Source organism: Eublepharis macularius, chromosome 13 (genome assembly GCF_028583425.1).
Source record: "Eublepharis macularius isolate TG4126 chromosome 13, MPM_Emac_v1.0, whole genome shotgun sequence".
NCBI classification, from domain to species: Eukaryota; Metazoa; Chordata; class Lepidosauria; order Squamata; family Eublepharidae; genus Eublepharis; species Eublepharis macularius.
Window position 1 is genome coordinate 67,969,497 of NC_072802.1, and position 13,516 is coordinate 67,983,012.

The 13,516-nt window shown below is 49.4% G+C and overlaps 1 protein-coding gene across 7 annotated transcripts in view; it reads left to right on the forward strand.

The window, feature by feature from the left end:
- The window catches only part of NCOR2 (nuclear receptor corepressor 2), a 386,637-nt gene that overhangs the window by 166,232 nt on the left and 206,889 nt on the right, over positions 1–13,516 (forward strand). For all 7 annotated transcript variants that reach the window (XM_054996728.1, XM_054996729.1, XM_054996722.1 and 4 more), the window contains exons 5-6: positions 2,812–2,991; positions 10,052–10,165. In XM_054996728.1, coding sequence (XP_054852703.1) covers positions 2,812–2,991; positions 10,052–10,165 — 294 coding nt within the window. The remainder of the gene's footprint in view (positions 1–2,811; positions 2,992–10,051; positions 10,166–13,516) is intronic.

The following is a 13,516-nucleotide window of genomic DNA, read 5'->3' on the forward strand; positions in this document are numbered from 1 at the left end:
GAAGACCAGGGTTGCAGAGGCAGGCAATGGCAAGCCGCCTTGCCATGAAAAACCCACTAGGGGGTCATAATAAGCCAGCTATGACTTGAGGACACTCTCCACCACCACTCTCAGGGCGTAGTCTGATGCTCTAACCATTACACCATGCCGGCTGTATGAATGGAACGATTCGGGATTGCAGCAGCTGTGGGCAGGGGGAATAGTGCTGTTGGCCATTGTGAGATTGGTCAAGACTGGAGGCCAGTTCCCTGACATCTCCCTTTTTACGTATCCCAGGCAGACTGTTCTTTGCCTGCGACCCTGGAGAGAAGCAGCCAATCAAAATAGACCGTACTGACCTTGGTGAACCAACAGCCTGACACAGTAAAATGCATCTTCGCTTTTCAATGGAGGAAGCCAGCATCGGCTCATTTGCACGTTTTGTGTGGCCACACTTGCTCGCGAGCACATCAGAAACAACCATCTGAATTGACTGTTGGCTGAGAGCCTGAACATATAGGACACGGCCTATTTCGGGCATGGCAACCATCTGCAGTGCCCGAATGCTCCCTTTGCCAAGTGATGAGAAATTGGTTTTGGCAGTGGGGGCAGAAAAGGATGGCTTTGTGTCTGCTGTTCTTCTCCAGAAGTGCAGAACTTTTGAACACAAGTGGCTGCCTTATGCTATGTCAGACCATCTAAGTCAGTGTTGTCGGCTCTAACTGGCCGTAGCCCGTCAAGGTCTCGTGGGGGGAAGGGTCTCTCCTAATGCTTGCTTGTGAGATCCGGCATTCGAGATGGTGGGGTGGGAACCTAGGGTTTTCTTCCATTGAGCTGAAGCCCCCTCCTTGCCAAGGCAAAGTATGCTAATGCTGGGTTCATAGCTCCACTCCCAGCTTCCACGGGTGGGAGGGAGTGGACCAAGCATCTCTGGTCAGCATTGTGGAAATCTGCCAGGGGCCATGACTTAGAAGGGGGCCTCTCAGCCACTTTGACACTGGCCCTGCAAACCAGGTCCTTCGGTTTCTCTGGTAAATGTAGGAGCTGCGTGAGAAGATTCCAGGTAATCCTGCATGTGCTAGTACCGCAGCCCATGTATAGATAGCTCGGGGCTAAACATTCTTTCCCGGTGACCGGATTGTTCTTTTGCCTTTCAAAGGTAATACGTAGGCCTATTGAGAACGTTTGTGACCCAGCGGCCCTCGTGGACTTGCGTTGCAAAACTTTTATACACACAGCCTCCTGCTGTGCCCGGCAGAGTGGATTGTTAATCCTTGATGGGTTATTGCCGCAAAAAACGTTGGTCATTGAAGGAGTTTGCATTTGGCAACTAGGAGCATGGTTTCTAAACTGAAATACAAAACTGTACCCACTGGAAGTGCAGAATCTCAGCTGGAAAATGGTTGGATGGTCTGACTAGGTGAGCAGGAGTCCATAACTGTAGAAGATACCATGCCGGTTGAAGGCAGCTAAGGGGATGGAGCGGCCCACCAGCTGCTGGTCTCAGAACAAGCCTGAATACCTTGGTGGTTTTCCAGAGAAAGTGAAGCGCCAGCAAAGAGGGGGAATCTCGAGTTGGGGATGGGAAATGTCAGTTGGCACCACCGAACAGTGGTGGCCTTGTGTCTCCTTTTCAGTTGGGGAGGCAGCCTGTAATTAAGCTGGCTAATTTGGATGTGGGCCTCTTTGTGCTTAGCAGTTGCTCGAGTGACCGCAGTGCAAATCGTCGGTGGTTTAAGGTTACCGGCTGAGCCATCTGCCCTCTCTGGAGGGAAGGGAGAAATGCCCCTGTGCCTGGAAACTTAAGGTGGGGGGGGGAGTGGTCGTAGTTGCTACCACTTTGAGAGACGTGGTTTTCAGGCTGTGTTCTTGAGAATGTGAGGGTTGGAGGGAGGAATATATGAAGCTGTCTCACACCAATATAGCTCAGTATTGGTAGATTCAAGGCTCTCGTTCTTAACTTGAAGGATTTCATGACACGAGCTCACTTCGAAGGGCAGTCTGTCCACATGTTGTCGCTGCAGCTCCTTCTAGCCATTCCCTCCATTTATGTTCTTTGCACATCTGTTTAGATGTTATATTCCATTTTTCTCCCAAATGGGGAACCCGAAGCGGCTTACAGCATCATTCTCCCCACCTCCATTTTATCCTCAAAACAACAACCCTGCAGGGTAGCTTAGGCAGAAACTGCAGCTCCCCCAAAGCAGCCGTGTAAGTTATGTGGCAGAGTCGGGATTGAACCTGGATTGCCCTGGTCCAGAGTTCCAGCCGCTACACCTCGTTGGATCTTGTATTCAGAGTATCACCAAGCTTTCTTTTCCCTTGCTCTGGAAAAGATGGCCACAAAATTTATACAGTGCCCCTTTGCTATGGGTCTTCTGTGGGGCATGCAAGGTATTCTTATTTTGTAGGGAGTTAGGTGATTAATCTTTTTCAAAGTGCCTGATTAGGTTTTTACGCTGCTTGGTTTATATGATACTGCTGCTGTTACGTATACGTACAGAACTTTAATTTGCGTGATTTGTAAGTTGCCTTGAGTTTTTAAGAGAGGATGTGTGTGCGTGTGTGCACACTTGCATTATTTGAAATAAATAAAATATTCTCTTAACTAGCAGTGGCTCTCCAGGGTCTCCGTCCGAGAAAGCCTTTGCCTGGTTACCGGTTACCGGATCCTTCAGTGGAAGATGCCAGTCCCTGGCCCTGGGCCGCCCTGCAAGCAAAGCTTTCCCACTGAGCCGCTTCCCTTCCTGAAAAGGAAAACAGTTATTGTGAGACAAGAATCTCCTCTAACCTCCGTCTTTCTGCCCTTCCCTTCTCCGACTCTCTTCACAGGATCGAGGGATATCCGGAAAATTGGAACCTGTTTCTCCCGTCAGTCCCGCCCATCCGGACTCTGAGCTGGATCTTTTACCGTCCCGGCTGTCCAAGGAGGAGCTGATACAAAACATGGACCGGGTCGATCGTGAAATCACCATGGTTGAACAGCAGATTTCTAAGCTGAAAAAGAAACAGGTAATGAATGTCCTCCTCGGAAAAGTTTCCATGCAGCCTCCTCGTTTCCATGCAGGCTGCAGCTGACCCTTCAGCTGGGCTCAATTCAACATATGACCCGTGCTAAGTATTAAATGGTGGCCCGGAAGCTCCGATCTGCCCTCTGGCAATCAAACTCGCCTTTCAATGCTGTGAGTGTGGCCGTATCCCCCGAAGTGTGTATCTGTAGGGTTAATTTTTTTAGGGAACAGATGCCTGATTGTGTGCAAGAGTCAAGCTGTTCTCTGTGCGGGTGGTAAGTACGCCCTCCCTTCACCCCTCCAAGTAGAGCAAGTTTAATTAATCCCAGGCACCTGCTTTCTGTTGCTGTCTATCAGGGAGGTATCCAAAGGGCTTAGGCTGTGAAAGGAGGAGAGATTTGAGGAGCAGCTGCTTTGCCAAGCACAACAGAGTAGCTGCAACATCTGGAATGGCATTGGGGGTGGGGTGGCAGCAGTAGGAAAGGGCACAGGTTAAACTTTGGAGGAAGAATGTAAGAAGAGCCCAGCTGCATCGGACTGAAGGAACCCATACTGCCGAATTAGATGCCTCAGAGAAACCCACAGGCAGGGTATGAAGGAAGCAGCTTTCCGCCACCACTTGCCCCCCCCCCACTACTGCTATTCATTGGCCATTAACATGTCCTGTAGCAATGAGTTCCAGTGGTGTCTAAAGAAGTATCTTTCTTTTCTCTGACCTGAATATACTTCTGTTCAGCTTCACAGGGTGACATACTAGTTGTGGTATTTCAGGAGAGGAAGAAAAAGCTGGGATAAAGTGGAGCAATGCAACTGGAGACACTCTTAGAGTCTCTCTGCACAATACTTTTTGACATGTGTACTTCATGTGTCTGGAGGTGCCGTGTTAGCTGGGAAGCATAGTTTCGAAAGACAGAGCTGGTGGAGATCGTTCCAGAGGGTACAGATTCTCTCCTAGCATTCTACTGCCTCTGGTGTTTTCCCTTCCGGAGCCTTTGCCCTGCTGAGGTTTGATTAATTCAAAGCAGTGAGAGCGGCAGGGTAAAAATTCCAGAAGGGGAGACAGTCTGGCACGCCAGAGGCGGTGGAGGGCTGTGAGAGAATCTGTCCCCTCTGGCGCGATCTCTGCCGACTCTGTCTTTCAAAACTATGCTTCCTGGCTAACATTGCCAGAAGATGTCAAGCGCATCTTCTGGCACTTGATGAACACGCGCCCCAGTGTCTCGTGTAGAGAGACTATTAGGTTGTGGGCTAAACCTGCCCTTACAGACTTCAGTTTTGAAGACTCGAGCCTGTTCCTACTTTGCACGATCCCTCCACTTCATCTGCAGCCCGCATTGCGTTGCTTGGTTACCCTGCAGCGTGACAGAATGAGGGGAAGAAGCTGTTAAAAAATCTGCATAGGTTTTGTTTTCCACCCCTCCTCTAAGGAGCTCAGGGCTGCGTATATGGGGTTATCACAGTTTACCCTCACAACCACCCTGCGAGGAAGGTCCAGCTGAGCAACGGTGGCTCTCGAGGCCCCATGATGAGCTTTGCGGCTGAGCATGTATTTAAACCTGGGCCTCTGTGGCTTTAAAGCGAATCCATGCATTATAAAACCCACATGGCAACCAAAGGACTTCAGATTGGATGTGCCCCTGGCATTCTGTGCGGGGAACTTTGTTTCCAGGCACATTGGGGCCTGATTTGGCCTGCGATTCTGGCACATCGGAAAAAGCTTACCCCCCCCCCCCCCCGCCCCCGGTGCTGTTTTTCCAACTTGAAAAGGCCCTGGGGAGCAGCTGTTTGCTGTCCTGGGGAAGCTTGAATGTACCAGTGGCTACAGTGGCTGAACATTAGGAAGAACTTCCTGACGGTTAGAGCAGTCCCTCAGTGGAACAGGCTTCCTCGGGAGGTGGTGGGCTCGCCTCCTTTGGTGGTTTTTAAGCAGAGTCTAGACGGCCGTCTGACAGCAATGCTGATTCTGTGAACCTGGGCAGAGCATGAGAGGGAGGGCAGGAAGGGTTGCATCAGTGCTTAGTTCTTGTGGCCCCTTCTTACATGCCCAGGGTAAGGCCGATCGCCACTTTGGAGTCAGGAAGCAATTTTCCCCAGGTCAGTTTGGCCAGGGATCCTGGAGGTGTTTTGCTGTCTTCTAGGTATAGAGTAAAGGTCACTGGGTGTGTGTGTGTGTGGGGGGGGGGAGGTATTTGTGAATTTCCTGCATTGTGCAGGGGTTTGAACTAGATGACCCTGGAGGCCTCTTCCAACCCTATGATTCTGTGTTATTAAATAGTGGCTCCCTGGGGCCGTTTCAGGTCAGAAAACTGGTATGGAGGCAGGGCCCTGAAACTGCTTCTTGCTGTGAGCCGTATTCCCAGTCAGGCTTGGGCCCCTGCCCATCTGGGAAGTGAGTTCCTGGCCCGGTACCTCCGTTGACAGTCCAAGTATGTGAGCCAAGTGGACTTTGTAACGTGTGAGTCGGCCCCCAAAGTCCAGCTGTCTTGTCTCCACTTTCCTCGTGCTGACTAATGCACTGGGCAGGTTACGGGTCAGTCACGAGAGAACATACATCACGTGCCGAGGAGCCTTGTGTCCGAGAACAGTTTGGCCACCTCTGTTTCCCAAGACGCCGAGCACTCAATAAATCCAAAACAGATCCTGCCCTCTCCGCTGCAGCGCGGAGGAGACGCTGTGTTCAGGAGCCTCATCTCCATCTGCATTTTCTGCCTCCCTTTCTTTGGGAAGCCTCCAAGAAGTAATGAAACACATTTGTAGGCAGAGGCTGTTCAAGCGAGGCCAGCCTGGAGACTTCCAAAGATGGCAAGGAAAAAGCAAACGCTGGAAGAAGCGTCGGAATCTGCCGCAGCCCGCGGTGGGAGGTGCGGGGTGGGAGTTGAGCCGGCCCCTGCTCCCTGGACTGCTGGGCAAGTGGGCTCGTTTCCTTGCCCGCTGGCTTTGCCTCTTTCCCCCCCACCCCTTCCAGTTCTGCACCATCTCTTTCCTCCCTGAATTAGTCCTCTCTTGGCACCCTGCGCTGGTCCCACACTCTCCTGTGGTTGCGCCCCAGCATCGTCTGCGCTGAAGCATCGTCTGCGCTGAAGCATCGTCTGCGCTGAAGCATCGTCTGCGCTGAAGCATCGTCTGCGCTTATGGAGCGTATATTTATTTGATTCCTTGTGCCTTTTGCTCTGTCCTTCCTTGCTGCTTTTCCTCTTTTGCTGGCCCAGGCACAGAGGAAGGTGGCAGGAGCAAAAGATTTGTGGTTCGACTGCATGAGAAGAGAGGGGCGTCCTAGTTTGAAAGCTTTTCGGGGTTAGTGACCCCATTCAAAGTGCTGCCGTTTTTTTTTTTTTTTGACGTAGGCCGATTCCACACGGCTTACCTGAAGCCGGAAAAAATGCAGAAGATAGTGTTTTGTCGCGCGAGTTTTGCGCGACATCGCACGAGTTTTGCGCGAGAAAACGCAATCTTCCGCGTTTTTTCCGGCATGATCCGCAATGTTCCGCAACGTCCCGGCTCCAGGTAAGCTGTGTGGAATCGGCCACAGTTTGGGACCAGGATTTTTGAAGGACTCTCTGCTTCTGTAGGAATTTACTGATCCCTGCTCGTTGTGCCTTGGTGGTCCAAGATAAGGTGGGCAGCCACATAAGACTGGGGCTTTTATTTCTTCATGGCTCTGTGCTTCATGTGGATGGGCTTTATTTTATGCCTCTGCAGGGTATCAATTTGTAAACTTCTGGAGCTAGATTTTAGGCCAACAGATCTCCCTCCCACCCCAGACGCAGCTCTGGTTTCGCATGCTCAGTGCAGGAGGACTTGTGCCTTCCTGGTCAGTTCCATTTCGTCTGCCGGATCATCTCCGACAGTGCAACTCTTAACAAGAGTTAGTCTAGTTGAAGCCCGTTGAAATCCATGGGCATAGACAAGAGTAACTCTGCTTAGGATTGCACTGCTAGAGCGTTTCCCCGCCTCCATTTTATCCTCCCAGCAAGCCTGTGAGGTCGGTTAGTCTGAGAGTGAGTGACAGGCCCACAGTAACCTAGTAAGCTTCCAAGACGGAGTGGGGATTCGAACCGAGGTCTCCCCGGTCCTGCCCTGACCATTATATAATTCTGGGTTTTGATGATACAACACCCTACTCGGAGACATTTGTATTAAATTCCCAGTACCAGCTAAAAACATACTTGTTTGTCCAGGCGTTCTGTTGGTTATTATTTTTTAAATATGTGATTATTTTATGCTAGTCCTTATAAACTGAGAATCTCTACACAAGACTGTGAATGAGAAACATGTGTCAGGAGCTGCAATGTTAACTGGGAAGGGTAGCTTAAAAAGACAGCCGGCGGCACGGCAAGGGCTTTGCGATATACTGGAGCTGTGTGAAGGGGCTATGAAATGCCAGAAAGGAAACTTCAGCCCATTATAACCTCTCCAGGTCTAAGCCTGACTCCAGAAGGCAGCTCCAGCCATTTCCATTCCTTGCTGCCCTCTGGTTGCCATCCCACACAGTTTTAGCCTGGAGAGGTGAAACTGACAGAGGCTTTGGGGAGGCAAAGATGAAAGTAAGAAACCCTCTGAGCTGCAATTTCCGCTGGCTCTGTCTTTTTAAACTACGCTTAACGTTGCATCCCCCTACATTTGACGAACACGGGCCGAGGCATCTCGTGTAGAGAGACTCTGAGAATCAACTAGAGCACTTCTGGTGGTCACTGGAGTGAGTAAAATAGTTAAAAAGTGACGCACTGTTTCCGCATGAGCAGGGTGATCGGCACGCTGTCCGACGCGCAGCGAACGTCTTCTGCTGTGTTTTAAACAGAGTGACTCCCGGCCTTAAACCAGGGACTTTGAGGTTTGGACCCAGCCAAGGGACATCTTGGGGCTGTATGTGCTCCAGAAAACTCTCCTGAAGCACAGAAGGGCATTCTGCTGGATTGGCCAAGAACATGACGCCTCTAGGTAGATCCGTGCTGGCATAAATAGCGGGAGTCCATCCTTGCCTGATAATCAGAGCAGGCCTTCCCCCCCACTCTGTATCTCTCCTTCTAGCACAAGATTCTGATCTGTTAGATCTTGGGCTTCCAGGTCTCGATTCGGTTACAGCAGCCCTGGCGTCATGCCAGCATTGCGGTGCCTCCAAGCAAGCTCTTGCTGAGCGTAGCAGAGTGCTAAGTCTTGGAATGTCCACAACAGACCTGCGTGAAACCATTCATTGCTGTTGTGTTGCTCACAGCAAACGGGTCCCTTTTAACAAATGGAGCACAATCAACGGAGAGTCGGTTCTGCCATGGTCTCCTCTGAGTCACTGCAACTGGGGGCTTCCATGTCACAGGAAGGGAGAAATAATGGCACAGAGTGCTTTTGCTGCAGAGTGGGAAAACCAATTGGTCACTGTCAAGACTCATTCCGGTTTCGAAAGGTCACAGGCTTGGCTTCTCTCCTGTGTTTTTATTTATTTGTGTACTTACTTATTTATCTGTGGCAGGCCTTTACAATAAGGCCACACTGATCTATGTTACTTTTTTTTTTGGTTTGTGTTTTTCACATTTTCTGCAAATCCCAGCAGAGGCTGTAGACTGGCAAGATGTGCTGAGGTCGGGAGTTATCATTTTCGGAAGGAGACATTTGCGTTGCTGTCGCTTGGGGAAACGACAAGCCAGCACACAACTTTGGAGAGTAAAAAAGGGCTGCAGATTTTATTGTCTGAAAAAGAAGGAAGTCTCTTGGGTGACCGGAAGGCAATTAAGAACAAACAAGCCAACAAGCCCTCTAAAGGGAATCCTGAATATCGGCCAAGTCCCCATTCTCAATTATAAAATCCACTAGCTCTGTTATTTGATTGGCTGTCCCATTGATTCCAGTCTTTGGGGGACGGGCGGGTTAAACTAAGGCCAGTAGTTGATGCAGTGAGATGTGCCTGACTACTGGTGAAATCAGCAGCTCCGCTGTCGCTCTCTCTTAGTAACCAGAAATAAAACAAAATGATTGATGTGCCATTGCACTCCCAAAATTCCCTCCCCCCCCCCACCAAATGTCAGCCAGTTAAATGGAATGATTGAACCTGAAGTGTAACAACTACATCATGACACCTTTTGTTTTCCTGCATGTTGCCAGGGAGAAAAGAGGAGACACTGAGGGTTTCTGTTTTTAGTCAACAGCCAAGTGTCTTCTGTAATGTCTGGTTCAGTAGGCCCGAATACACCCAGAGCTCTTAAGATGGAGGGATTGAGTTCACACACGCCGTGTGCGTGGTCCCCATTCTCAGAAGAAAGCTCCGGAGACCATCCCAGCATGCCAAAGTCTTGTTGGGCCTCTTCTTTGCTCCCCCACCCCTGCAGCTGTCCGCTCTGCCAGCAGTCCCTGTACCTGGGCCAGGTTGGTAGGCCTGCTTTAGCATGCATGACGGGTATCGCTGCTTGTTGCAACGTTCTAGTGGCTCCGAATTGCTGAGAATAACCCAGAGGCTGAAATTTGTTCTCTGTGATCAGCTGTGTCTACAGTTGGAGCAGCAGAAACATTGGTTCCTTGAGGTAGCGTGTGGGATAGCCTGGTGTCCAAGTAGCTGGAGTTGTCCAGTCTCACTTTAAAATTCCACCTAGCCAGTGGTTGCTCGGTTCGATACCACGTCTGCACAACATGTTATCTCTGCTGGATCTCAGTAGCCTTGGGAAGAACAAGCATTTAGATCTGTGTTTATCTGACTAGCCCGCAGGGCTGCTGAAGTGTTCTGTCCTGCATTCCAAAACCATGTGGGCTGGAAACTTGCTCTTCCCATATGGAAAACAAAAGTCAAAGGAAATGAAAGGCAAGTGTCGTGGTGTTTAGCATAGAGGCTCTTCAGCGGCCTTGAGAATTTAGGTTTTACGTTTGGGGATTTCTGGACTGCTTGGAGTGTTAGGGCATTGCTGCCTGGGGGGGGGGGAACCTTTGTTTGGAGATGAATGTATATTGCTTTGTTCCTGTAAATGCACTGGGGGAAGGGAACGGAGGGGACTTGCAGCCAGTTGCTCAAGGCATGTGAAGGTTTGACGCAGACTTCTGCATTTGCTGAGGCTTCCCTCTTTCTGGTTTTCTGAATGCAGCAACAACTGGAGGAGGAAGCAGCTAAGCCCCTGGAGCCAGAGAAGCCGATCTCACCTCCGCCCATTGAGTCCAAGCATCGCAGCCTGGTCCAAATCATCTACGACGAGAACCGGGTAAGTCTGGCTAGTGATGGAGTGGTAGGAAGTTTACAGAGTACAAGAGATCAGCAGTCTGGGAAACATGAATTCTGCAGTCTGATCCAGCAGTCCAAGTTGAGCAGACATGTGCTGGTTTCTCCTCCTGTGCAGAAATTATTCGACCGTTCTATCATTGACTTACTGCAGGGTGGAGGTGGCCAGCACAAAGGCATAAAGTGCCTGACCACCTGATCTATAGTATTGTATTTTCCCATGTGTAAATGTTATTTATATATTTATATCTCATTCACCTTGGAAACTTATGCATGGAATTCGCAGGAGGTCAGGCACTCGCCTGACTTGTTGACTAAGCAAGGTGACCTTCACACCAATGTGTAACAGCTATATGGATTTCCATACCTACGGGACCGCCTTCCTCCCTGTGTTCCTCCACGACAGCTTTGCTCATCTGAACAGGGTCTGCTGCAGGTGCCAGGCTGCACACAGGGTGAAGTCAGCAGCAGCCCATACAAGGGCTTTCTCTGTGGTGGCCCCTATCCTGTGGAATGACCTGCCTGAGGAAGTCAGAAGAGCCCCCACTCTCCTGGCTTTCCATAAACGAGGAAAAACCAAACTATTCAAAAAGTCTTTTTACTCAAATGGGAGGGCTGTATTGTAGGGATGGGGTCTCAGATGCTTCACTAATGAGTTGGGGATCATAGACTTCATCACTATTTTTGCCTTATATATTATCTGCTGCTTTAAATACATACTCCTATGTACAACCAGCGCTCCATGCTGTCTGATGTTAGCCCTAGAATTGATTATGTTTTGCTCCAGTATTTTTTCTACTCCGTCTTGGATCCTTGCTAACGCTCTGTCTTTTAAACTTGTATCTGTTTACCTTATGGTATTGTATTGAAATGTACTTGATACTGATTGTATTAACCTCATACTGTGTAATACGCCTTGAGTCTCATTGAGAAAGGCGGACTATAAATGACGTAAATAAATAAAATATGGAATATCTTACAGAATATTCAAGGCCCATCTGCCGCACCCCACTGGGGATCTTATGTCCATCTCTCTGACTTTGGAGAAATCCTTCCCTTTTACTCATTCTCAGCATAGTAAAATGTATACTGCCACTGAACATGAAGATCTAAGCTGTCTATCTCAGCAGGAGATGCTTCTGCCAGTGGCTGTTGAGTAGACACAGCATCCTTGTTGGCGAGGAGTATGACTGTTCTGTCTTTTAAGCACATGGGAGCTCCCATTTTGCAGGAGAGCCAGTTTGGTGTAGCGGTTAAGAGCGGCGGGACTCTAATCTGGAGAGGCGGGTTTGATTCCCTACTCCTCTGCTTGAAGCCAGCTGGGTGACCTTGGGTCAGTCTCAGCTCTCTCAGAGCTCTCTCAGCCCCACCCACCACACACGGTGATAACAGTAACACACTTTGTAAACCGCTCTGAGTGGGTGTTGTCCTGAAGACAGTATAGAAATCGATGATGATGATGATGATGATGATGATGATGATGATGATGATGATGATGATGATGATGATGATGATGAAACATACCTGTGTTCTGCTTTAAGCTTTTTAAGCACAGAGATGCAGGATAGAAATAGTCTGTTGATGCACTCTGGAAGTTGGGGCATCCTTTAATCCGGTACCCGTCCCCTGCGGGGGCCCCCCCAATCAGGTTGTTCCAACATAGTCCCTTCTCCCTTACTGCAACAGGCACCTTTCTCCACTTGGGGCCACTGGCTCACTGGAATTAAAATCTGTCAATGCCACGGACTGCGGAGTGTACTGGAGGGGGTGGGTGGGAAATGGTGTTTCTACGGAGACTGGCTGCTTTTTGACTGCAGCGCTTCTCAGATCTGAGTGAGCCCCGGAGCGAGTAGCTGTCAGCTTCCTTTTTGAGAGTTGACCTCATCGTTTCTCTTCCCTTCCCTCCCGCCTCCTCTTTTCCTCTCTTGTCGGAGAGGGAGAGTTCATGCGAGGACAGCCACTGCAGCTTTTCCCTTTCAGTGCTTCGACTGTGTCAAGAAAAGACAAGGCTCTTGAAACAAGCAATTAAGGTGTACTGTTGTAGGGCTCTGGATCCATCAAGTCTCTCTCCCTTATGTCTCTGGTGGAGGGAAAATTGGGCGGGGGCAGATGGCTGGTGGCGGAGGAGCTGCCAGCGTCCCTTTGGTGCGCGGCTGCCTGCTGTTTTGGGGAAAAAAACTCACTGTGATGTGGCTCAGTCGGTGGAAGAGGCAGCGATGTCTTTCTGGCTCTTGGGGCTGTGTCTGTAGAAATCAATAAGATTAAATTTTAATTTGCTTTCTGTCTCAGCATTTGTATCTCCGAAAGGGCATTGCTGGCTGTCTATAAATACACACAGCATTATGCTGAAAAATTGAAACTCTGAGCGGTTCGTCCCTGCCCTGGCCCCTTGTAGGTCTCAAGTCTGCATATTTTTTAAATAGTGTACTTTTAAATCCATCTCAAAGACCAAAGGGGAAAAACGGAATTTTATACAAAAACTGAACATACAAAGCTAAAGCTTTTGCCTGGGCAGAGATCTAGGTCTGAAATGGGCCAGGTTAGGAGGAACAAATGGGAAAAAGAGTGAATTGGGTGCCGACACTACAATAAGTTCCCATTTTCCGTAGCGTAATGTATCAAGTGGAAAGTGTCATCAAGTCATAGGCAACTTCTGACAGCCCCTCATGGGGTCTTCAAGGCAAGAGACGTTCAGAGGCCGTTTGACATTGCCTGACTTTGCGTAGTGACCATGGACTTCCTTGGTGGTCTCCCATGCAAGTAGGAGCCAGGGCGAACCCTGCTTAGCTTCCAAGATGTGATGAGATCCAATGTTTAAATCAGGTCAGTGGGCGGGCTGGGCATTGTGTGCAGTGCAGATCTCATAAAGTGGATGGGCATCAAATCAGACTTACAAATCAGATGCGCATGAGGTCTGCATACTGTCCCCAGCTTTACACAACCACAGCCACAAAGGTCAGGAACCCTTTTTGCATTGCTTTGGATTTCATTTGCTTTGGCTTGTTGAAAGATTTGCATCTGGTATCCATCCAACAGCCCCCCATCATGGCAAACAAAAAAAAAGACTAGACTGGATATAAAGCAATTCTGAAGCCTAAAAGCAAAAACATACAGAATGTCAGAAAGACACAATAGCAGCGAAACAGCCACAGTAGATAAATCAATAATTCCCAGTCGATCATAGCTTTCATCTGTCTCCTTCTAGCACAAAGGCCACCCACCACAGGTAGGTTTTTACTAAATGCTGAAAATAAAAGCCGTGGTTGGACCAAGCTGGCCCTTCCGTGGTGGGGCATCCAACAGTCTTAAGTGCCATGGCTAAGTTTTTTAACAG